This window comes from Gobio gobio (genome assembly GCF_949357685.1).
Source record: "Gobio gobio genome assembly, chromosome: 14".
Lineage (NCBI taxonomy): Eukaryota > Metazoa > Chordata > Actinopteri > Cypriniformes > Gobionidae > Gobio > Gobio gobio.
This window is the reverse complement of record NC_137107.1, coordinates 42,403,767-42,429,268: the sequence shown is the minus strand read 5'-3', so window position 1 is coordinate 42,429,268 and position 25,502 is coordinate 42,403,767. Positions and strand designations below refer to the sequence as shown.

The 25,502-nt window shown below is 38.5% G+C and overlaps 1 protein-coding gene across 4 annotated transcripts in view; it reads left to right on the top strand.

Annotated features, from left to right (window-relative positions):
- slc4a4b (solute carrier family 4 member 4b) overlaps positions 1-25,502 on the top strand; it is a 70,451-nt gene that overhangs the window by 8,215 nt on the left and 36,734 nt on the right. For all 4 annotated transcript variants that reach the window (XM_079835531.1, XM_079835529.1, XM_079835530.1 and 1 more), the window contains exons 2-4: positions 12,242-12,312; positions 15,961-16,134; positions 22,508-22,643. In XM_079835531.1, coding sequence (XP_079691657.1) covers positions 12,242-12,312; positions 15,961-16,134; positions 22,508-22,643 — 381 coding nt within the window. The remainder of the gene's footprint in view (positions 1-12,241; positions 12,313-15,960; positions 16,135-22,507; positions 22,644-25,502) is intronic.

Here is a 25,502-nt window from a genome sequence, read left to right as displayed (position 1 = left end):
AGTGTGCAGGAGATGCAGACTAAAAAGAGGAACAGGAAGAGAGAGGAAAAAAGTACTATGAAGAGAAAATACTATAGGTAGAGACAGAAGACAGAAAAAGTTCTGTATAAAACAAAGGAAGCCTTTTACAAAAAGGAAAGAATGTCCGTATAGGACTGGCAGGAAGAGAGATTACACCTGGAATGAGGAAAATAGGTGTAGATGACAGAATAAATTATATGAGAGGACAGACACAGACTCTCAACACACCCTGATCTGCTGTATGGGTGTTCAATGTTGCATTCCTTTTTTAGGGAAGTGTGTTTGTCAGTGAAGCTCAGCAAAGTCTCTCCTGATTTCTGTTGCTGCAGTTATTTCAGGAACACGCAGATGTCCTGGGATGGCAAAAACGCTCCTTAGACCAGAATCGATTTATAGGTTAGTCCAGTCTGGGATATGGTGGTTAGTGCTAGTCATAGTCACATCCAGGTTTTGCTGGAAAACTGTCCATTTAGACAGGAAGAGGCCATTTGATGGAGAGTGACCACAGTTTGTTTTTCTGGTAACACTTTACAAGTGCAACATCGCCCATCCACGTTTTCAGCGACATTAGTTCCGGAAGTATTTTTTCCATTCATTTCTCCCATAGGGATTTAAAAAAAGTCTTTGTTAAAGCGCTATAAGCCATGAACTAAACAAACCAGCTACGAGGTGAATCATAACATTACAAACCTTGATATGATATAAAAAATAATGATATCTTCATCACGGCACCTGTTAGTGGGTCGGATATATTAGGCAGCAAGTGAAAATTTTGTCCTCAAAGTTGATGTGTTAGAAGCAGTGATGGGAATAACGGCGTTACAGATAAACGGCGTTACTAACGGAATTATTTTTTTCAGTAACGAGTAATCAAACGAATTACTGTTTCTCCCGTTACAACGCCGTTAGCGTTACTGAGGAAAAAAATGTGGCGTTAGTCGCGTTACTATAATTGAGCTCACTGAAGCGCTTTTCATCCGAACAGGCTCTCTGTCAGTCGCACCTGCAACGTGTGTGTGTGTGTGTGTGTGTGTGCGCGCGCACCAGCCATGCGTGTTGGGGGTGGATGGGGTGGTACACATAACTGATGATGATTGGTTGGTGGGAGACAAGGTTGAAGTTGATAGGTTGAGTTCACACCTATTTTTTTCACGGTCTATGGTTCACACACACACACACACACACACACACACACACACACACACACACACACACACACCTATGACGCACACGCATATGCACATTCAGCGATGGTCCAACGACTTCAAAGGTAGCTTTCGCAAACTAGAATTATAAGCGCTACTTTTCCCTCGTTGAGGTGAAAGTTAAGAATATTTATGTAACGTGCAACTTATGCCCTGGAAGAAAGAGTCTCTCCACGCCGGTGGCAAGTGATTCTGAAGCGCCTCACATCATATGCCACAAAAATAGTGGCTAAAAACCCAGGTGATAACGTGAGCTCCACTACCAAAGGAAAGTATAATAGGCTACTGATAATATTTACACAATATTTACACTATAGTAGGCCTACTGATAATATTTACAATAATGCATTGAATTTGATAGGTGTCTCTCACATTGTCCCACAGCAACATTACAATAGTGTACATTAATGTACAATGTTTTATAATAATAATTTATTCTATTTAGTGTCCAATTCATTCATTTAACATATTTAATATTGGGGCATCCAAGTTATTTGACATATTTGAACATTTGAGAAAAAAAAAAGTAACGCAGTAATTACTTTCCCTGGTAATTAGTTACTTTTATAATGATGTAACTCAGTTACTAACTCAGTTACTATTTGTAAGAAGTAACTAGTAACTATAACTAATTACTTTTTTAAAGTAACGTGCCCAACACTGGTTAGAAGCAGGAAAAATGGGCAAGAGTAAGGATTTGAGCGAGTTTGACAAAGGCCAAATTGTGATTAGACGACTGGGTCAGAGCATCTCTGCAGCTCTTGTGTTCCCGGTCTGCAGTGGTCAGTATCAAAAGTGGCCCAAGGAAGGAACAGTGGAGAACCGGTGACAGGGTCATGGGCGGCCGAGGCTCATTGGTGCACGTGGGGAGCGAAGGCTGGCCCGTATGGTCAGATCAAACAGACGAGCTACTGGAGCTCAAATTGCTCAAGAGGTTAAAGCTGGTTCTGATAGAAAGGTGTCAGAATACACAGAGCATCAGTTTGATTTTTTCTATATTTTTGAAAGGATTCTCTCCTGCTCATCAAGGCTGCATTTATTTGGGGGAAAAAATCTGTATTATTGTGAAATATTATTACAATTTAAAATAACTGTTTAAATAAATGTAATGTATTCCTGTGATCAAAGCTGAATTTTCAGCATCATTACTCCAGTCTTCAGTGTCACATGATCCTTCAGAAATCATTCTAATATGCTGATGTGCTTCTCTAGAAACATCAGTCTGCACTTTTCTGATTATTTTAGGATGATATTATTGATTGTATAGATCACGCCTGGCCACCAAGAGCAAAAACAACCCAATTGCTGGGTTAAAAAGGCCCATTCACTGAGTTAAAACAACCCAATTGCTGGGTTGAAATGGCCCATTCACTGGGTTAAAACAACCCAATTACTGGGTTAAAACGGCCACCAGTCTCAGTTGCAAGACAGTCTCAGTTGCTGTTTTGGTCTTTCTCCTCTTCTTGTCTGCTCCTCTTCTATCTTTTATGATCCTCTCTGTTCCTGCTCCGCTGTTAGTCCTGGCAGTCGGAATGATTAACTGGCTCTAGCTGCTCGGGATTTAAAGAAATCTACACCATTCGGCCTGACTGTCACACCATCTGCTCCTCCAAATGCCTCAAACAGACGCTGCACTAAACTCTAGCTTAACACTCTGGCTAAGCTAAACTAACTAAGAACTTGTATGACCAATCAATGGCTGCTGGGAATGACATAGGATTATTCCTCAACCGTATGAGCTCATGTTTCATTTGCACCTTAAAGTAGGGTGACCACCTGCCGGATGGATGATAAAGTTATAAATCCCCAATGCTTTGTTAATTGTGACTGGCACTCAGTTTGCGCAGGTTCAAGTTTTACAATGTAATTAGCTTTACAGGACCTATTCAGTCTGTACATAATGAACTGAATAACAGGCTCGTAGGTAAAAATCCTATTTTATACTGAATAAAATTTCCTTAAGCACACTCTAAAGAATGCTGGGTTAAAAGCAACCCAAGTTGGGTTGAAAATGGACTAACCCAGCGATTGGGTTGTTTTAAGCAAACATTTAACCTAACTGCTGGGTTGAAACGGCCCATTCACTAGGTTAAAACAACCCAATTACTGGGTTAAAACAGCCCATTCACTGGGTTAAAACAACCCAATTGCTGGGTTAAAACGGCCCATTCACTGGGTTAAAACCCAACAACCCAATTGCTGGGTTAAAACGGCCCATTCACTGGGTTAAAAAAACCCAATTGCTGGGTTGAAACGGCCCATTCACTGGGTTAAAACAACCCAATTGCTGGGCTAAAACGGCCCATTCACTGGGTTAAAACAACCCAATTGCTGGGTTAAAACGGCCCATTCACTGGGTTAAAACAACCCAATTGCTAGGTTAAAACGGCCCATTCACTGGGTTAAAACAACCCAATTGCTAGGTTAAAACGGCCCATTCACTGGTTTAAAACAACCCAATTGTTGGGTTAAAACGGCCCATTCACTGGGTTAAAACAACCCAATTGCTAGGTTAAAACGGCCCATTCACTGGGTTAAAACAACCCAATTGCTGGGCTAAAACGGCCCATTCACTGGGTTAAAACAACCCAATTGCTGGGTTAAAACGGCCCATTCACTGGGTTAAAACAACCCAATTGCTAGGTTAAAACGGCCCATTCACTGGGTTAAAACAACCCAATTGCTAGGTTAAAACGGCCCATTCACTGGTTTAAAACAACCCAATTGTTGGGTTAAAACGGCCCATTCACTGGGTTAAAACAACCCAATTGCTGAGTTAAAACTGCCCATTCACTGGGTTAAAACAACCCAATTGCTGGGTTAAAAACGGCCCATTCACTGGGTTAAAACAACCCAATTGCTGGGTTAAAACAACCCAATTGCTGGGTTAAAACGGCCCATTCACTGGGTTAAAACAACCCAATTGCTGAGTTAAAACTGCCCATTCACTGGGTTAAAACAACCCAATTGCTGGGTTAAAACGTCCCATTCACTGGGTTAAAACAACCCAATTGCTGGGTTTGTCCATTTTCAACCCAACTTGGCTTGATTTTAACCCAGCATTTTTTAGAGTGCCGTGACTAATTTGTTTCCCTTTATTAGACTATGCAAACTTTAAATGCCTTTTAGTGGATTCAGTGCAACTTTTTTGTTGGATCTGGCAGGTTTGAGCAGGATGTTCTCGTCTAGACTGGTGTAGCTGTATTTAAAGACTTTTGATGAGGTCCACATTGATTCCTTTGCTCTGTCCAGTCATCATCAGTGGAAAAATCCCTCTCTCTGAATGCGTTGGTTGGTTTTTAATTTTCCCGCTCTAGCTAAAACATGACAGCTGCGCAAATGGATTTTTAAATGGCAATCGCATTTTTAGTATTACATTTCTCATTGTGGTATTGTGATTTCAGGAAAGAAACGCATAGCTAGACTATTTGAAATGCGGGACACCTCTTACGTCTTGCAGGATGCGGGACAAAGCTCCCAATTTCGGGACTGTCCATTATTGTGGTCACCCTAAATTAAAATTCTGTCATTTACACGCACTCATGACAGACCTGTATGACTTTTTTCTTCTGTGGAACCAAAAATCTGATATTTTGAAGAAAGTAAAGTTTAAAGGGATAGTTCACCCAAAAATGAAATTACCCCATTATTTACTCCCCCTCAAGCCATCCAAAGGTGTATATAACATTCTTCTTTCAGACGAACACAATCAGAGTTGGATTAAAAAAATGTCCTGGCTAAGCCCAAAAAGTGCATCTATTCATTATAAAAGTGCTCCACACGGCTCTGAGGGGTTGATAAAGGCCTTCTGAAGCGAATTGATGGGTTTGTGTAAGAAAAATATCCATATTTAACACGTTATAAAGTAAAATATCTAGCTCCCGACAGACCGCCGTCCGTATTCAACTTGCGGAAAAAGTGTAACTGCCGCGACGATGACGTCAGACGCAGCGTATTAAGCGGTTTGAACTGCGAGAGGCTCTACACTCTCTTCATAAGTTGAATATAGAAGGCGGTCCGCCGAAAGCTAGATATTTTACTTTATAACGTATTAAATATGGATATTTTTCTTACAAAAACCCATCGATTCGCTTCAGAAAGCCTTTATTAACCCTCCGGAGCCGTGTGGAGCACTTTTATAATGGATAGATGCACTTTTTTGGGCTGCCATTCACTGCCATTTTAAAGCTTGGATAAGCCAGGACATTTTTTTATATAAATCTGATTGTGTATGTCTGAAAGAAGAATGTCATATACACCTAGGATGGCTTGAGGGTGAGTAAATAATGGGGTAATTTCATTTTTGGGTGAACTATCCCTTTAAGGTTGCTAAGTTTTTTTAAAAGCATATTTTTGAAGGAAGTCTCTTCTGCTCACCAAGGCTGCATTTATTTGATAAAAAATACAGAAAAACAGTAATATTGTGAAATATTATTTCAATTAAAAAAACTGCTTTCTATGTTAATATATTTTAAAATGTAATTGATTTCAGTGCTCAGAGCTGAATTTTCAGCATCATTACTCCACTCTTCAGTGTCACATGATCGGTATGATCAATGTTGAAAACAGTTGTGTTGCTTAATATGTTTGTGGGAAAGTGATACATTTTCCCTCAGAATTCTTTGATGAATAGAAAGTTCAAAAAGAACAACATGTATTTGTAATAAATGCATCTTTTGTAACATTATAACCAGTGATGCTAGTTACTCTAATCTGACTACTTTTTTCCAGTAACGAGTAATCTAACGCGTTGCTATTTCCAAACCAGTAATCAGATTGAAGTAATTTATCCAAGTCACTGTGCGTTACAATTTTAGTCATTTTACTTAGTAAAATATATATTTTTGCTTTCTTCTTGCGTCTAGGGGAAAGTATTTATATTAAGTGAAGTCAAGAAAGACTGTCTTTATTAAATTCTTTATGAAAACATGTTTTTTTTTTTCAGGAAATATTTTTTTATTTCAAATTAAAATGTCAGGAGATAAATTGTTGACGTTACTGTTAAAAATGCACTTCCAATTAAGTGAGTGTTGGCAAAAACGGTTGTCATTTCTATGTTGAGGCGGCAGGGGTGTTGACGGCGACTGCTGAATGTAACTAATAAAGGAACTTGTAATCTAACTTCAAGTATCTAACTAAAATCAAGTAATCTGTAAAGTAACTAAGTTACTTTTTAAAGGAATAATCAGTAATCAGATTACTTTTTCAAAGTAACTGTGGCAACACTGATTATAAATGTCTTCACTGTCATTTTTGATCAATTTAATGTGTCCTGCTAGATCTTAAAGGAACACTCCACTTTTTTTGAAAATAGGCTCATTTTACAAGTCCCCTAGAGTTAAATAGTTGAGTTTTACCGTTTTTGAATCCATTCAGCCGATCTTTGTATCTGGCGGTAGCACTTTTAGCATAGCTTAGCATACATAATTGATTCTGATCAGTCCATTAGCATCTCATTCAAAAAATGACCAAAGACACTTTCAATATTTTTCCTATTTAGAACTTGACTCTTCTACAGTTACATCGTGTGCTAAGACCAACTGAAAATGAAAAGTTGCGATTTTCTACACTTATATGGCTAGGAACTACTTTCTCATTCCTGCGTAATAGTCCCGGATCTTCGTGGCCGTACCATGGCTGCAGCGGTCCAATGATTCGTTGGTATTCTGTGAAACATGGTGGTAGTATAGGCTAAACCTTCGACTTACTATCACAGCCCTTTACAACACACACAACCATGGCTAATCACACAGGTAAATCCACAACACAATTTGTCGTCTGCAAGCCTGAAACTTTCTCTGCAACTACACGAACTTAGTGCCGGTCACATTGAAAGTTACCTAGCTGGGGGCTACTTTCAGGCGCTGCGTAATATCTTTGCGCTGCTGCAGCCATGGTACGGCCGCGAAGATCCGCGACTATTACGCAGGAATGAGAAAGTAGTTCCTAGCCATATAGGTGTAGAAAATCGCAACTTTTCATTTTCAGTTGGTCTTAGCACACGATGTAACTGTAGAAGAGTCAAGTTTTAAATAGGAAAAATATTGAAAGTGTCTTTGGTCATTTTTTGAATGAGATGCTAATGGACTGATCAGAATCAATGATGTATGCTAAGCTATGCTAAAAGTGCTACCGCCAGATAAGATCGTCAGACAACGATCGGCTGAATGGATTCAAAAACGGTAAAACTCAACTATTTAACTCTAGGGGACTTGTAAAATGAGCCTATTTTCAAAAAAAGTGGAGTGTTCCTTTAAAAAGCACTCACCTCAAATGTTTTAATATATATATATATATAAATCCTTCTCTGTCCAGTCATCATCAGTGGAAAAATCCCTCTCTCTGATATATATATAAATAATCTTCCCATCCTGTGAGCTGTTCATTGAGTTGAAAGAATCGGTCTAATATGTGAACCACATCAACTGATTCAGTTAAATGATCCATTTGTGTTTACCTCAGTGAGATTTCTCAAGTTGGATATATTTTTCTCTGTGGGTCATGATCTTGTCTCATGCTAAATGCTAAAAGCTAAATGTAAATGCTGGACTAATGCGTAGCTGAGTATCTGACAAATGATCCTGTTACTTTTGAAGTGGCTTGTTTGCTAGGATCATAAAGTTAATTGTAAACAACAAAAACCAAAGCGACAAGCAGTTTAAACCGGATTAAACAGAAACAAATTGGCGTTCCCACAGAAGCAGTTAGGTTTGAGGAATTAGAGCATATGAGAAGGATTTAAAGATCAGAAGGTCTTATTAAAAGCTCTGTTGAAATCCCACTTACACAATGATGTTGCTATTCTTTAGTTTTTTCCCTCTTACTTTGCTTGCGAGGCTATGAAAGTTTGCTACAAACTGCGCCTGTTGTTGTGTATTTAGTGTAGTATCTAAATTTATTACTTAATAGACATGTCACAACTCAAGGACTATGTTCAATGACTGTCTCTAGCACCTAATAAACCACTTCCCCTCCTCAGGTGTCAGATTCAACATGACCTTTAACCCCAGGAAGCGTCTGCATCTCATAGCCTTCGCCGCTGTCAGGACAGCACCTTGTTGCCTGTTTGATTGATCGCTTCTGTGAAACCACAACAGCTTCTGAGATTAGGTGTGAAATTAATAGTGTGAGATAATGTTCCCTGTGGCTATCAGCGTAAATGCCAGTATCGTTCTTGTCTCTGTTTTCTCATTGGTTTATGATTGTGTCAGTTGTCCCACCTCTGGTGCGAGGGCTGCTGGGAGCTTGTGCGTCAGTCAGTCACACACCTTTACTGCTTGTATTTACTTTAGCTTCAGGACATTCCTCTGCCTGGGTCTCATGATTTCCCATATCATAAAATGCAATAAACAAATCTTCGGTGTGTTTGAGTGTGTGCGCACACATACACACATTAGACCAGTCTCTCCACAGGTAACAGATTTTGTGGTTGTAGTTTGTAGTAATTCTCCCCAAAACCCCCAAACATTTTCATAAGGAGCATGAGACTTTAATCGATCAGGCATAACATTATGACGTGAATAACACTGGTTATCTCTTCATCACGGCACCTGTTAGTGGGTGGGATATATTAGTCAGCAAATGAACATTTTGGCTGCGTCCGAAAACCTAGGCAGTGAATCATTGCCTCGCTGCCTTATCAGACAATGGCTTGTAAGGCAGTGTTTGTGCATGAAGGCTCCTCACAAAACTAATTTCGGACAGACTTCTTAGGCAGTGTAACAGTTTAATGATCTACAGCAAAATAGAGTGAGCTTCGGTGAGAACTAACCACATATTTAATTACTACATTAATAATTTCTCGCTAGAAATGACATCAGAAGTAGAAAATGTTGGTCAGAAGCGTACATTTACACACAAACTGACCAGCAAACGCAACTTTTGGATGGCATCTTTTTTTCCCAGCTCAACTGTCACAGAATAGAAAGCACAGGATTGTGGGATATCAAAGGCAGCGAAGGATACAAATATGCTGCCTTCAAAAATCGATCAGGTGCAGGTATATCAGGAGACAGGAAGTGAAGCTACACTCTAAAAATGCTGGGTTAAAAACTGGGTTGTTTTAACCCTGCGATTGAATTGATTTAAGCAACCATTTAACCCAACCACTGGGTTAAAATGACCCAATTACTGGGTTAGTCCATTTTCAACCCAACTTGGGTTGGTTTTACCCCAGCATTTTTTAGAGTGTAACATTAGATTCGGGCGTGCCTTGCTGCCTTCCTGCCTTGAAATGTGTCCTCCAAAGGCAGCCTTTTCCAGGTTTCGGACGCAGCCTTTGTCCCCAAAGTTGATGAGTTAAAAGCAGGAAAAATGGGCAAGTGTAAGGATTTGAGCGAGTTTGACAAGGGCCAAATTGTGATGGCTAGACGACTGGGTCAGAGCATCTCCAAAACTGCAGCTCTTGTGAGGTGTTCCCGCATTGCAGTGGTCAGTATCAAAAGTGGCCCAAGGAAGGAACAGTGGAGAACCGGCGACAGGGTCATGGTCGGCCAAGGCTCATTGATGCACGTGGGGAGCGAAGGCTGACCCGTATGGTCAGATCAAACAGACGAGCTACTGGAGCTCAAATTGCTCAAGAAGTTAAAACTGGTTATGATAGAAAGGTGTCAGAATACACAGTGCATCTCAGTTTGTTGTGTATGGGGCGGCAGAGCCGCAGACCCGTCAGGGTGCCCATGGTGACCTGGGAAACACATGACACCAGGATGCACTATGGGAAGAAGGCAAGCCGCCAGAGGCGGTGTGATGCTTTGGGCAATGTTCTGCCGGGAAACCTTCGGTCCTGCCATCCATGTGCCCCAAACAAAAATGCTTCAGGAATGGTTTGAGATCATTTTTATTAGCATAAAACAATACAATAAAAATTATTATAAATATGTATTGTATTGTTTTATAAATATAACCATACAATAAATATTATATATATAGAATATTAATTATATATATATTATTATATTTTTATTCTAAATGTGATTCTTATACAGTATATTTTTACCTTACATAAAATTGTATGCATAAATGACATTTTAATATTTTTATTAGCATAAAAAATACAATAAGTATTATTATAAATATAAATATTATCGTAAAATAAATTATATATATATTTTTTTTTACCCCACAATTTCACATTATCATAATGCATAAAGATATTTGAACGTATGTATAATTTATATCATATTTAAATCAAACATTTCTTTTTTTTCATCACATTTATGAGGAAAAATATTTATAATTATAATATCACAATGCAAAAATATGCTAAAAATAGGCTTAATTTTCTTTAAGCACTATATGTGTGTATATATGCGTAATATCTTAACTGTTTCTTTTAATTTTGGGGTGAAATATGACCAGGAAATTTTTTTTTACTGGTTTTGTGAGATTCGCACAACTTATATAGACATCTGTTAAATACATCTCATTCTATTTCCCACTTGTGTTCCACTAGGGATGCATAAACTTTATTTAGTTTGAAATGCAGAGAGTTGATGCACTGCCAGAAATCCGATTGTCAAATGCTGATCCATCAGTTTATGTCTATGTGGCAGTCCGGCTTCCTCTGGGTTATTATAGACAGAGAGATTACCGTACATTTGGCTCATGTTTAACGTATATTAATCACAAGATAACACAACTCATCTAACCAGGTTACGCGACCACCTGGCCTTTGCTCGTCATTCTAAAGAACACAGGAAATGAACTAAAGAGTGACGGGCGGGATAAATGAGATCTATACTGTGAAATCTTCACTTCTCCGTACGCGGGGATGGATAATGTTTCAATGAAATGATTGTATAACAGAGTGCAATAGATGAAGAGATATATATGCATAGGGACAGAGACCAGCTGTGAATCCAACATCACTGACCTCATGGATAAAAGTGTCAGAGAGAAACTAAAATAACGGAATAGGAAGGGAGAATGTGTAATAATGTAAAACACAGTTGTTCTCGCTGGTTGTTTTGTGAAGTAAAAGTATTGTCCAGCCTATACGATATACCATTCAAATGCTTGGAGTTAGTTTTATTTTTTTTTGAGCGCCCTGTTATGCTTTTTTAAAGGTTCCTAATTTTGTTTTGGTGGTCTCCCTACAGGTTTACTTGCATTCAATGTCAAAAAACATTTAATTTGATCATAATATGAAACGACTCAATAAAGGATTCGGTCTCTCTAAACCCGTCCTGTCCGGGAGCCTCTGACTGGTCAGATGGCCCAGTCTGTTGTGATTGATTTACTCTGCTCTGATTGGTCAGATGGCTGTAGTCTGTTTTGATTGATTTACTCTGCTATGATTGGTCAAATGGCCCAGTCTGTTGTGATTGGTCTACTCTGCTCTGATTGGTCAGATGGCTGTAGTCTGTTGTGATTGATTTACTCTGCTTTGATTGGTCAGATGGTTGTAGTCTGTTGTGATTGGTCTACTTTGATCTGATTGTTCTGCTCAGTGGTCTGCTCTGATTGGTCAGATGGCTGTAGTCTGTTGTGATTGATTTACTCTGCTTTGATTGGTTGATTGGTCAGATGGTTGTAGTCTGTTGTGTTTGATTTACTCTGCTCTGATTGGTCAGATGGCCCAATCTGTTGTGATTGGTCTACTTTGATCTGATTGTTCTGCTCAGTGTTTATCCATGCATGCAAAGATATTGTGGGTGGTTTCCAGGGCGTTGCTATGTGGTTGCTAAGTTATTGTGAGTTCTTTGTGGTTTCTTATTGTTTCAAGTCAAAAGAGTTCCCCAAGTCATCCAGTGCATCCAATCCTCACTGAAAGACGTGTGATGACTTGAATCGAAAACAAACTGATTCAGGTTTACACGCCTGATAAACAAGTAAAGGTAAAAGGGAAAGGTTAAATATAAGTGAGTGATCTCCTTCAGAAGAAATATTGTTCTGAGAAACGTGCAGGTGCAAGGCGAGATTAAACATGTTTACTCTTTCTTGACAGTCTGGGTTATAGTTTCATTGTATTTGACTTTCTCTCTCTCTCTCTCTCTGTGGTTTTTCTTTTGCAGAATGGAGGATGAAGCCATAGTGGACAGGGGGGCGTCTTACATCAAAAACGTGTGTGACGAGGAAGTCGAGGGTAGGAAACACACACACACACACACACACACACACACACACACACACACACACACACACACACACACACATGCACTTAAATATATTGTGGGATATACGATCTTCTGTGTCTCAGTGACGACTGCAGATCCCTAAGACTCTTAGTTACTGTGGATTGAGTTTCACACTCACTTTCACTCACTCTCTGTCGAGGATCAGTTCTTCTTTTTCTTCTTTTTTTGCTTTGGTAGTAATTTGTGTTTAAGGGCAGGAGAGGATTATGAGTGCTGCAGATGTAACAAACCAAAGCTCTACACGTCAAATCCACACGCACACACACACACACACACACACACACACACACACACACACACACACACACACTGAATCTGTTTCCACACTGGAATTGACTAAATTCCTAAATGGCACCACTTCAGCACACTATATTTCAGTGCAAAACCCTTTGTCTTATTCACATATCACCTATTTGTTTTTGCATATATATATATATATATATATATATATATATATATATATATATATATATATATATATATATATATATATATATATATATATATATATATATATATATATATATATATATATATATATATTTACACTCACCTAAAGGATTATTAGGAACACCTGTTCAATTTCTCATTAATGCAATTATCTAATCAACCAATCACATGGCAGTTGCTTCAATGCATTTAGGGGTGTGGTCCTGGTCAAGACAATCTCCTGAACTCCAAACTGAATGTCAGAATGGGAAAGAAAGGTGATTTAAGCAATTTTGAGCGTGGCATGGTTGATGGTGCCAGACGGGCCGGTCTGAGTATTTCACAATCTGCTCAGTTACTGGGATTTTCACGCACAACCATTTCTAGGGTTTACAAAGAATGGTGTGAAAAGGGAAAAACATCCAGTATGCGGCAGTCCTGTGGGAGAAAATGCCTTGTTGATGCTAGAGGTCAGAGGAGAATGGGCCGACTGATTCAAGCTGATAGAAGAGCAACTTTGACTGAAATAACCACTCGTTACAACCGAGGTATGCAGCAAAGCATTTGTGAAGCCACAACACGCACAACCTTGAGGCGGATGGGCTACAACAGCAGAAGACCCCACCGGGTACCACTCATCTCCACTACAAATAGGAAAAAGAGGCTACAATTTGCACGAGCTCACCAAAATTGGACAGTTGAAGACTGGAAAAATGTTGCCTGGTCTGATGAGTCTCGATTTCTGTTGAGAAATTCAGATGGTAGAGTCAGAATTTGGTGCAAACAGAATGAGAACATGGATCCATCATGCCTTGTTACTACTGTGCAGGCTGGTGGTGGTGGTGTAATGGTTTGGGGGATGTTTTCTTGGCACACTTTAGGCCTCTTAGTGCCAATTGGGCATCGTTTAAATGCCACGGCCTACCTGAGCATTGTTTCTGACCATGTCCATCCCTTTATGACCACCATGTACCCATCCTCTGATGGCTACTTCCAGCAGGATAATGCACCATGTCACAAAGCTCGAATCATTTCAAATTGGTTTCTTGAACATGACAATGAGTTCACTGAACTAAAATGGCCCCCACAGTCACCAGATCTCAACCCAATCGAGCATCTTTGGGATGTGGTGGAACGGGAGCTTCGTGCCCTGGATGTGCATCCCACAAATCTCCATCAACTGCAAGATGCTATCCTATCAATATGGGCCAACATTTCTAAAGAATGCTTTCAGCACCTTGTTGAATCAATGCCACGTAGAATTAAGTCAGTTCTGAAGGCAAAAGGGGGTCAAACACAGTGTTATAGTATGGTGTTCCTAATAATCCTTTAGGTGAGTGTGTATATATATATATATATATATATTGTGTATATATACACACACACACACAAAAATGTAGATAACAACAGATATTTTATATACATTCATGGAATGTGATGAAATAAAATATTCTTTAATTTGACATCCTTTAAAAAAGTAATTAATTAGTGAATATATATTATTATTACTATAACATTATATTAATACAATTATATTACATTATAAATTATATTATAATTCAATTAAGTCATATTATAATATTATAGTATTAGTTACTATATATTATTATTAATATTTTATTGAGAAAATATTTCCACAAATGACACCCTGTATGGTGAGTTTACCCATTTTTTCATGTATTCTGGGATTAAAATTAATCATTGTCATGTCTCTTTCCATGCAAATGTAGCTCATCATAGAATAATGTTTTTGTGATGTTTGCAGCTTACAAATAATTGAATTGGCAGAGTTCACTGAGAGTGAATTCCCCTCTCAGCTGTGGAATGTATAAAGTATTACAGGTTTAGACGTCTAAAAATATCTCCACATCAAAGGCAGATCAAACACACATTTGCAAACATGAGCATTTCACACACTCATGCTCTTTCTAAATTTGTTTCTCTCGCTCGTTGTCCCTGAACTTTGGACTTTCACATGAAGGTCTCACACACACACACACTAGTGCTCTGTCAGATAACGGCTGGTCGACGTATTTGTTTAAAGTCAAACCTGAAATGAATGAAGTAAAGGATGACTGACGCATGATTGATGGATGAATAGATTGATGAGCGATTAGTCATTATTGTTCTGTGAGTGTGTGTTCAACTAAGCATGCGTGATTTCTGTTTTTATATTCACTTCCTGGAGATGTTTTGCCATTTCCTGCCAGCTCATCTGTACAGGAAGTTGTTGCCATTTATCTATAATCTAATAAGATATGGGGCAGTTTTTCCTTCAGAGAAAAAAAACACAAATGCATGCCAACACAGAAACACAGTGAGATTGATTTACCCTTTTACACATGTTCCTGGTCTCATTGTGAATGATTCATTAGTGCATGTTCTTCCACAGAAAAGAAATGTCAAAATTTAACTCTGAGAGTCGAGACATTTTTCCTGTTTCACTCATACACTTTAGAAAGGTCATCATCGCATCAGTGTTGTTTTAGTATTATTTATATACTTTTACAGTATTTATTTGATTTAGCTCTTTATTTAAATTTAAGTTTAAGTTTTAGTCATTTTGTAGTGTGAATGAATTTACTTATATTAATATATTAATAATATTTCTATTTAGTTTCCAAGGCAAAGTTTTTTAAGTTAAAGTTTATCATTTAATATTTATTTCATTTAATATTTTATTTCAGCTTTATTTCAATGAATGAAAACGATTTCTAATGGTTTTAGTTAATGGTAACAATGATAACATCACATTGTTTGTATAAACAATTATTGTTTGTATAAAAATGACCAACTCTCATTGAAAATTAATGTCTTATACAGTTGCTTTTTTTTTGCTGCCGTCACTGTCAGTGGTCTTTAATACTGTAAAAATCACAATTTTCCATGTTGAAATCTTTATATTTAAGCATGAAGCATGTTTTGGCTTCCATCAAATCGATTATACACGGACAGTAAATCATTGACATCAGCACACATACGTAAACACAGAAAAAACACTGTATTTACCAAAGCAATGACGTCATTATTTTTTATCCGGTTGTCTGTGCATCTATTTTTAGGCTTTTTTAGGTCACTCTAATATGTATGTATCTGTGTTTGTAAGTGTGTGTGTGTGTATTTGTTTGTCATCCTGTAATCTTGCCATGCGTTGTGCCTGTGTGTAGGTCATCACACAGTCTACATTGGCGTTCACGTGCCTAAGAGTTACCGTCGGCGCCGACGACACAGACGACGATCCAATCACAAAGAGAAGAGGGAACGCGTGACGGAAAACGTGAGCGACAAATCGGACACAGAGAATACAGATGATCCCTCCTCCAGCATCCTCAAACCACTCAGTAAGTGACACTCCCCTCAAATGAAGAAAATGCTCCTGTATCTCTACCTTACTGATGTAATCAAAATAGTATTTGTAGGCCAAGACTTTAGATATACAAAGACGGTGCAGTGATATTACTATGAATGGGAGAAAGTGCAACTCGCAATATGGCGGAATAAATCCCGCCTTCTAAATAAAAGTGCCAATCGGCAATTGGTAAAGTCATTGCGTCACTGCAGCTGCCTTTGGTCGCTTTAGAAACAGTGGCTGCATCTGAAATCGCATTCTTCCTTACTATATAGTAGGTGAAAAACAGTATGTGACGAGTAGTATGTCCAAATTCACACAGTACTCATAAAAGAGTAGGCAAAAAGTACCCAGATGACCTACTACTTTCAGCAAGATTCTGAAGTGTGCATATGATGGACACGGGAGAGGATTTATGAATGGCAGTGAAGCAACACAACTGACGCTGGTAGGTCACATGATAATGACAGCATGGCGAATGTAGTACGTCCAGATTACATTCATACTACACAGATTCCTACTATATAGAACATACTTTTTTAACGGTCGTGAACTAATTACTTATTCGAATACAAAGAGAGTATGCGATTTCGGACTGTAATGAGACGCAAACATTCTCTTTGGCTGCACTTTTTTGTCATTATTTGAGCATTTAGAAACAAAATATATGAGACATTTGTTGTCAGATTTCATTGGTCAAATATGAAATCAGAAGTTTGGTGAACAGCTTTGGAGAGTTTGATGTTTCACCATTCAAAGAGAGAGTAGCTGCACTTGCATGACTGAAATAGCTGCCCCAGAGGCGTTTCAAAGATGGCCGCCGAGTGAAATGACTTGCCTTAAAGGGAGTTTGGTGTATTTGTATTTAGTTTGTAGGAAAGTTTTTTTCTTTTACTTGTGGATTGAATTTGTTTCACCAGTGGATGTTAGGCAGAAATGTCTAAACTGCTGTTTTGCCATGAAACCTAAGTTGATGGTGCATCATGATTGTCTAAAAAAGTCTGAGATTCCAAGTCTTCTGAAATCACCTGAGCTCACCTGCATCTTCCCACATCAGAAACTTTCATCTATCCCGCTTGTGTTGCTACCACAAGATCTGTCAAGAACAAATTTCACTACAAAATTTTACAAAATTGTAAAGAAAAAAAGATATTTTTCATGGTAACTAAACACATTTCCACCCAGTAATTAGTAATTAATTAATAAATAAATATTTGCATGTTTAATTATATGTGTATATATAAACATATTAATAATTTATATGATCAAGTATTTATATATCATGGCAGTATTTGCTGAATTATAAAAAAATAAAATAAAAATCTGTAAATCAGTATCAGTAAAAAAGAGAATCTAATGAGAATAATCATTGGGAATAATGAGGATTATATATAGACTGTAAAAAAATATGGACGTAGTGTCCATGACGTCACCCATAGGATTCTGATGAGCATTTGAAGTGTAAAGTAGGGACGAGCTGGCCGTTGCCATCTTGGCAACGCGTCATCGCGTGTCACTCCCAGATAACAGAAAATGGGCAAAGTTGTTAAATGAGTTGATGACTAACAGACAGCAGACAAACCGCAATCCACCTGTCACTCAAAGTGGCCACGCCCTTAATTATGCAGAATTTTAAGGCTTTATAAAATGTAAATGAATGAGTTATTTAAAAAATTCACCCCCCTCACAGTTGTCATGTAGGGCAAAATTAGCCGTATAGACCAAAACCACAATTTGTTCCAGGCTGTAAACATGTTTTATTCTGCTGTAAAGTTGGCCATTTTAACATGGGGCTCAATGAGATTCTGTTCTCTTCTGGAGCCTGTGGCCAGTCAATGAATTGCAGTTTAAGTCACTTACGTATTGGCTTCAAGAGAAACTGGGGGAGGTTGCCGCTTGGGATTATATAAAAAACTCCCTTAATTTTCTCCATAGGGAAATTTATTTTTAACGATAACTGTGAGCTACAAGGTTTTTAACTGATATTATTTGCTTCTATTGAAGCCGTCAGCCCACATTATTTCTCCTGCGTTATAACTTTTTTTAAAGTATCGTGTTTGACGGTGGAATTTATTGTGAAAAACTACATTACCCATGATGCTGTATGGAAAGTCAGCCAATCATAGTCGAAACAAGTAAAATTAGCTAAAAGATCTCGTTAGCTCCGCCCACTCCCATGAAGCACTGTAAATGACACAATCGAGACGATCTCTCTACGCGTTCGAAATACTTAAATATTGAGTAGTTTTATATTCCTTCTTTGTTTTTAATTATGCTGTTCACACTGCTTTATGGGACTGTAGTTCTTTTATATTCATGGCATTGTATTTTTGTCTGATTTGTCTGATTTTCTAGTGTTATGATTCACCTCGTAGCTGGTTGGTTTGGTTCATGGCTTATAACGCTTTAATAAAAACCTATTTTACAGATTATCACAGAGAAATCCTTGATGTTCTTTGAGAATCAGGGAGTGAATTAAATAAATATGATTGAGCAGAGGAGAGAGAGAAGGAGATAAAGCAGTCCTTACAGCCTCAGTTAAAGGTCTTTGTGTGTGCTAATCTCTCCTAATCAGTGACATGGCTGAAAAGGCAAAGCGTCAAGCTAAGCAAGTGCATAGTCACCTTTATCTGCTCTTATCCGCTGTGAACTAGCTCTCCCTCTCAATCGCTCCTTCGACTGTAGATCGTGTGAGATTGCAGAAATCACACATTTCACACAGTCATTACTTACAGTAAGTCACTAGGTTAAACTAACAAACACATTTCTCGCATAAATAGTTTGTATGGATTCTCATGGCCTGGATTTGTGGCTGGATTTAGCATTAGTGGTCAGCTGATTTCAACAATGCCGCTAGTTTCAGTGTTGAGTATATGCTAGTGTATAATGGATAGTTTTAGCCACTTGTGGTAAGAGGTGTTAACTTTTAGCCCAGGTTAGGTGGCATGGAGCCAGGCATGGGCCGAAGGGACGTCCCCTCTATGTTTTGTACACCACGGCCTTATTTACTCCGGAGGGGCTGTTTCAGGCCACCGAGGGATGAAAACAATCCTCCTAGTTTAGAATAGATTAGTTTAGCATGCTGCAAATGTGCTAAACTGCACAGAGAGAGAAAGAGTGCTAAAAAGCCTTCAATATGTGTAAGTATAAAGTCTGGTGCCATTTGCATTTTTTTGTTTTAATTGCATATTATATTATCAGAATAACAAATCGAGTGATTATTCAGAACATCTGATGATCATGTTCTCTAGCGGGATTTGAGATGATGCAAAGAGCGTTACATCTGATTACACCATCAAATAAGCAAATATGTCTCTATATACACTATATTGCCAAAAGCGTCTGCCTTTACCTGCACATGAACTTTAAAGACATCCCATTCTTAATCTAAGGGTTTGATGTGGAGTTGGCCCAGCCTTTGCAGCTATAACAGATTCAGCTCTTCTGGGAAGGCTTTCCACAAGGTTTAGGAGTGTGTTTATGGGAATTTTTGATCATTCTTCTATAAGCGCATTTGTGAGGTCAGGCACTGATGTTGGACGAGAAGGCCTGGCTCACAGTTTCTGCTCTAATTCATCCCAAAAGTGTTCAATTGGGTTGAGGTCAGGACTCAAGGCCAGTCAAGTTCCTCCACACCAAACTCGCTCATCCATGTCTTTATGGACCGACGCTTTGTGCACTGGTGCGCAGTCATGTTGGAACAGGAAGGGGCCATTCCCAAACTGTTCCCACAAAGTTGGGAGCATGAAATTGTCCAAAATGTCTTGGTATGCTGAAGCATTAAGAGTTTCTTTCATTGGAACTAAGGGCTAAGCCCAACTCCTGAAAAACAACCCCACACCATAATCTCCCTCCACCAAACTTTACACTTGGCACAATGCGGTCAGGCAAGCACCGTTCTCCTGGCAACCGCCAAACCCAGACTCGTCCATCAGATTGCCTGACAGAGAAGCGTGATTGGTCACTCCAGAGAACACGTCTCCACTGCTCTAGAGTCCAGTGGCGGCGTGCTTTACCCCACTGCATCTGATGCTTTGCAATGCACTTGATGTAAGGCTTGGATGAGCTGCTCGGCCATGGAAACCCATTACATGAAGCTCTCCACACACTGTTCTTGAGCTAATCTGAAGGCCTCATGAAGTTTGGAGGTCTGTAGCTATTGACTCTGCAGAAAGTTGGCGATTTTTCACACTGTGCACCTCAGCATGCGCTGACCCCGCTCTGTTGTTCCCAGTTGCTTCCACTTTGTTATAATACCACTAACAGTTGAGCGTGAAATATTTAGTAGTGAGGAAATTTCATAAATGGACTTATTGGAACCCCTGAATTCAATGATTTGGATACTTTTGGCAATATAGTGTATGTCATAATGCTGCTTATATATATGACCTAGAAATAGTGCAGAATCTTAAATGTGTTTAGTCATTGTACATTTTTACTTTTTTATATCTTGTTGAAATATTTTTTCGAAAGATGCCAAAATAGATCCATCTACTGCAGTGTTGATATGTGATAAAAATAAATTCTAAGAAAGGTTTAGTTCCTTTTATTTGATGTCACAACAGTCATGTGGAAGAATTCAGAACTTTCCTCAAATTTAGAGTTTTCGGCAATTTGAAATGAGTTTGACAAAGACATAAACAATCAGAAATTCGTAAATATAGCTATACTAGTCATGCGTGACATGATTTGATATGTATATAGTTGTACTTGGACATTGTGTGTGTGTACATACACACAATGTCCAAGAACAACTATATATCACATGCACAGACGCACACACACACACACACACACACACACACACACACACACACACACACACACACACACACACACACACACAATGTCTAAATACAAATGTATACAACTATAACACACACTCACACACACACACACACACTCACACACTGTAACACACTCTCACAACCACACACTCTCTCACACTCACACACACTAACGTGCAAAAGTTTGGGGTCTGTACAAATTTTCATTGTTTTTGAAAGAAGTCTCTTATGTTCAGCAAGGCTGCATTTATTTGACCAAAAGTACAGTTAAATCAAAAATATTATGAAATATGTTTTACTCTTTTCTGTTTGGATACTGTATTTTAAAATGTAATTTATTCCTGCGATCAAAGCTGAATTCTCAGCATTATTACTCCAGTCTTCAGTGCCACATGATTCTTCAGAAATCATTCTGATTTGCTGCTCAAGAAACAATTCTGATTATTATCAATGTTGAAAACAGTTGTGCTGCTTCCTTTTTTTTTGGAAACCGTGCTACATTTTTTTAGGGAAAATAAAATGTTATAATAGAAAATTATAAATTATAAATTTCTTTACTGTCACTTTTGATCAATTTAATGCATCCTTGCTGAATAAAAGTATTAATTTCTTTTTAAGAAGTCTAAACGTAAGAAGGTAAAAGTCGTAAAAAACGTAAATATTATAAATATGTAATATATATTTAGTATTTAGCATATAATGAATGAGTTGATGTCTGTGTATCTGTCAGACCACATGTTGTCTTATTGAAATGAGAAGTACCATCCTGTCCCTGCCTGTCCTTACCTTTACCCGAGGCTAGATTGAAAGCATGCACATGATCTGCGCCCATTCATGACATGAGTTTATACACATGCAAATACCCTTGGTATGTCCGCATGCAGACAGACCTGTTGCAATTCATAACTAGCAGGGCAGGCCAAAATAACAGAAATCACTGTATTTTTGGACCTAATTTCCCAGACGTTGACACAGATCTCTTCACTATCCCAAAAGTCAACCTTAAACCATTTGTTTTGTCTAGTTTTACCTTTAAAAAAGGCCTTGCCTGTTCAGAGAATTTAGTCTTTGTAATTTAAACGTGGAAACATTTAGAAAAGGTGTGGCGCAATTTTCACATTACAAAATAGTATACAACATTGTGGTTATGAGAAATGCTGAAAAAGGCTCCCTCGTGCATTTTCCTCTGTCATTTATTTTGTGCTTTGCATCTCAAGGCAACTTCCCCGTGAAATTCAGATTGAAATCTCACAGAGGGGTCAGCTCTGGCTCGGTCTGCTTTCGCAACACTATCTATTTCTGTTTCTCCAGGAAGTAAAGTCTCACGTACTGACCGCTTTTTGGGTGTGTAACACTCAAATGTACAAGAACGCTCATTCATCTTGATGTCGTTACATAACACCTATGCAGGAAACAACCAGTGATTTCTATTACAGTTCCACCTTAAGCAGACAGAGCGCAATTGTCCTGCTGTTATTGTCTGTATCTGTTATTGAATCTGTTGTTTGATTGTATTGGCGAGCATGTTTATGTTGTACGCTTGCCTCTCTCACACCTGGTTTGCTGTTTTCTCGCCAGTTTCTCCGGCAGCAGAGCGGATTCGCTTTATTTTGGGGGAAGATGACAGCGGCCCACCTCCGCCGCAGCTCTTTACCGAACTCGACGAGCTTCTGTCTGTCGACGGTCAAGAGATGGAGTGGAAGGAAACAGCCAGGTAAAGTGTACAAACACCCAGGAAATGTTTTAAACACAAGATTGGAACAAAAATGCATCTCAGTTTCATAGGTCACATTGTATTCTCAGTATGGCCACAAGGGACCCTATAGTAGTTTATGTAAACAGTCTTCTTCTACTGTTATGGAAGAGGAATATTTTTATATCCTATTAGGCCATGTGTCCACCAAAGTATTTTTTTCACGCAGCTGGCGTATTTAGGGGCCAAGCACCGAAGATGAAATCGTTAGCGTTCTTCTTATTATTATTCTTCCGCCATTGGAGTCTATGGAAGCCCATAGAACCGCTTGCTGGAAAGTTATGAAATTTGGCACATAGATAGAGGATTTTGAGTCTCTAACTCAATCCTTCTAGCGCCACCACCTGTCCAAAGTTGCACTCATGTTTATGCTAATAACTTTTGAACCATAAGGGCTAGAAATAAAATTATTAAAATTTGTTCCTCTGATTCCTTCGCTCAAGACAATTCGATTGCACCCTATGAAGTCATTTTCCATCATGAAAATTTTCCCGCCATTTTTAATTAACCGAAAAACCTACTTTTGCGAACTCCTCCTAGGCCGTTGCTCCAATTTTCACAAAAATTTAACCAGATCTTCTTCAGACCATGCCGACCAAAGGTTATGGAATTCAAGTTGATTCGTCATATAGTTTTTGATGAACGCGCTAACAAATTTTACGTAGTGGTTGCAAAAATACACTTAAGGCTATATCTCCGCAACTCTTTGTCGTATTTTACCATATCGGCCAATTATGTGCTAAAAGGCTGTATTTTATGAAAACATGAACGGATTGTTACGGAACTCGGTATGGGTCATCAGCACAATGCCCTGCAGCGTTGTAATTTAGTGCTTATAAAACATTAGCTGATATCGCCAAAACTGCTAGTCCAATCGAGACGAAACCAGCATCAGAAGTTCGAAAATATAGGTCGATAGCTACACGCTGATGCCCAAATGTCAAAATATTGATAGTAAGGGGTAGTAAAATCCAATCAAGGTCAGGTGTAATATAAATGTCTATAACTCCAAAACTAAAATAGATATTTTCACCAAAATTGACACACACATGTATGGGCTCACTCCGATAACACATAAAGGAAATTGTATTATAGTGCCTCTTGGTGGCGCTATAATAGAACAAAACATGAAATTCCCATTGACTACAATGCTTTTTTCTGCCTTTTTGCCTAAAATCATCTTAAAATGTGTTTAATTGCTCATTGCTGCAGTTGATCTGACACTGCCAGCCATTTTGGCATGTCTTGTCTTTTTATTTGCGCTTGGCCCCAGTATTGCTGCTTGCAGCTATATTTTTCCTATTGTTTTCGATGGGAACTGCAACGAGGCGCTGAACATCTAATTCACACTCAAGCACACACTCAAAGTCCCTTTAAGGCAAGTCATTTCACTCTGCGGCCATCTTTGAAACGCCTCTTGGGCATGCAAGTGCTATCTCTTTGAATGTGGAAACATCCAATTCTTCAAAACTGTTCGCCAAGCTTATGATTAAATTTCATATTGGAAATCACCAATGAAATCTGACAACAACTGCCTCATAAATTTTGTTTCTAAACGCTCGAATCATGACAAAAAACAGAATTTTTCAACCTGGACAAAGCTAATGCACGATCCTTAATGCGCGTCTCAGAACACTAATCAACGATTGGCTCTTTCATTTAGAAGGCGGGGCTTATTCGCCATATTATTCTCCCATTCAGTAAATAGTGTGCTATATTTTACAATATGTTCCTTGCCTATTATCCCTGCATCTCAGTTCGCACATTATTCACCCTAAATAGTGTTCAAGAATAGTATATTAATAACATTCTGGTATACTATTCCGAATTTATCATCTTATGTTCCTAAGGCGTTTATGCTGCTAATCTGCATGGAATGAATCACACTATTCTACCATTTGATTAGCTCATTTGCAATTTTTTTTACATTTACATTGATGCAGACACCTTTTCACTGTTTGAGCCACAGGAATACCATCATTCTGTTTATGAACCATTTTGCATCATTCTCTAATTTGCTAACTTCAGCAGCTAATGTTTTCAGCTGGTTTGTCCTCAGATGGATATGTAGGTCAGAAACACTCACTTGAAAGGGGGAGACCTCTCGTTTGTCTCCGCCAAAACAACAGAAGTACTCAACACTCACGTCATTTACCAAGTGCTCACGATTTTAGTGTGCCACTTGACTGTTCTTAGGATTTCAAACATTCCTGTCTGTGTTCGCCGCTCACGTAATGCTATTAGATAAGCGTTCTGACTCCAGAATGAGGGTTAATCAGAAAAAAGTTGTAAAATGTGTCTGAGAAACAGAACTTAAGGAGAGGTACATTCTTTCTTTTGTCTTTTTTTGTGTTACCCAAAAATATACTTGCACTTATTTACTCGCCATCATTCAATCCAGACTGTTTTGTTTTTCACATGAACAGCATGAGAGGGAGTAAATAATGACAACATTTTTACTATTTTGGCTCAGTTATACTAATGATCTCGGGGCCAAAAGCAAGAGACAAAGAAACGTCATCAAAAAGACAAAAGCAGCTTTCATCTGGTGCGAGTAGTTTTGATTTCCTGTGTGTATTGAGTGACGGAGGATCTCCAGGTCTTTTCCTGCCATATCAACTGACACACACACACACACAGGTTTGTTTTGCTATCTAAGTGAGGACATTCCATTGGTGTAATGGTTTTACTGTACAAACTGTAAATTTTATCCCCCTACACTACCCCTACCCCTAAACCTCCCCATCACAGGAAAAATTCTGCATTTTTTTACATTTTTTATTAAAACATTGTTTAGTATGTTTTTAAAGCTATTTTAAA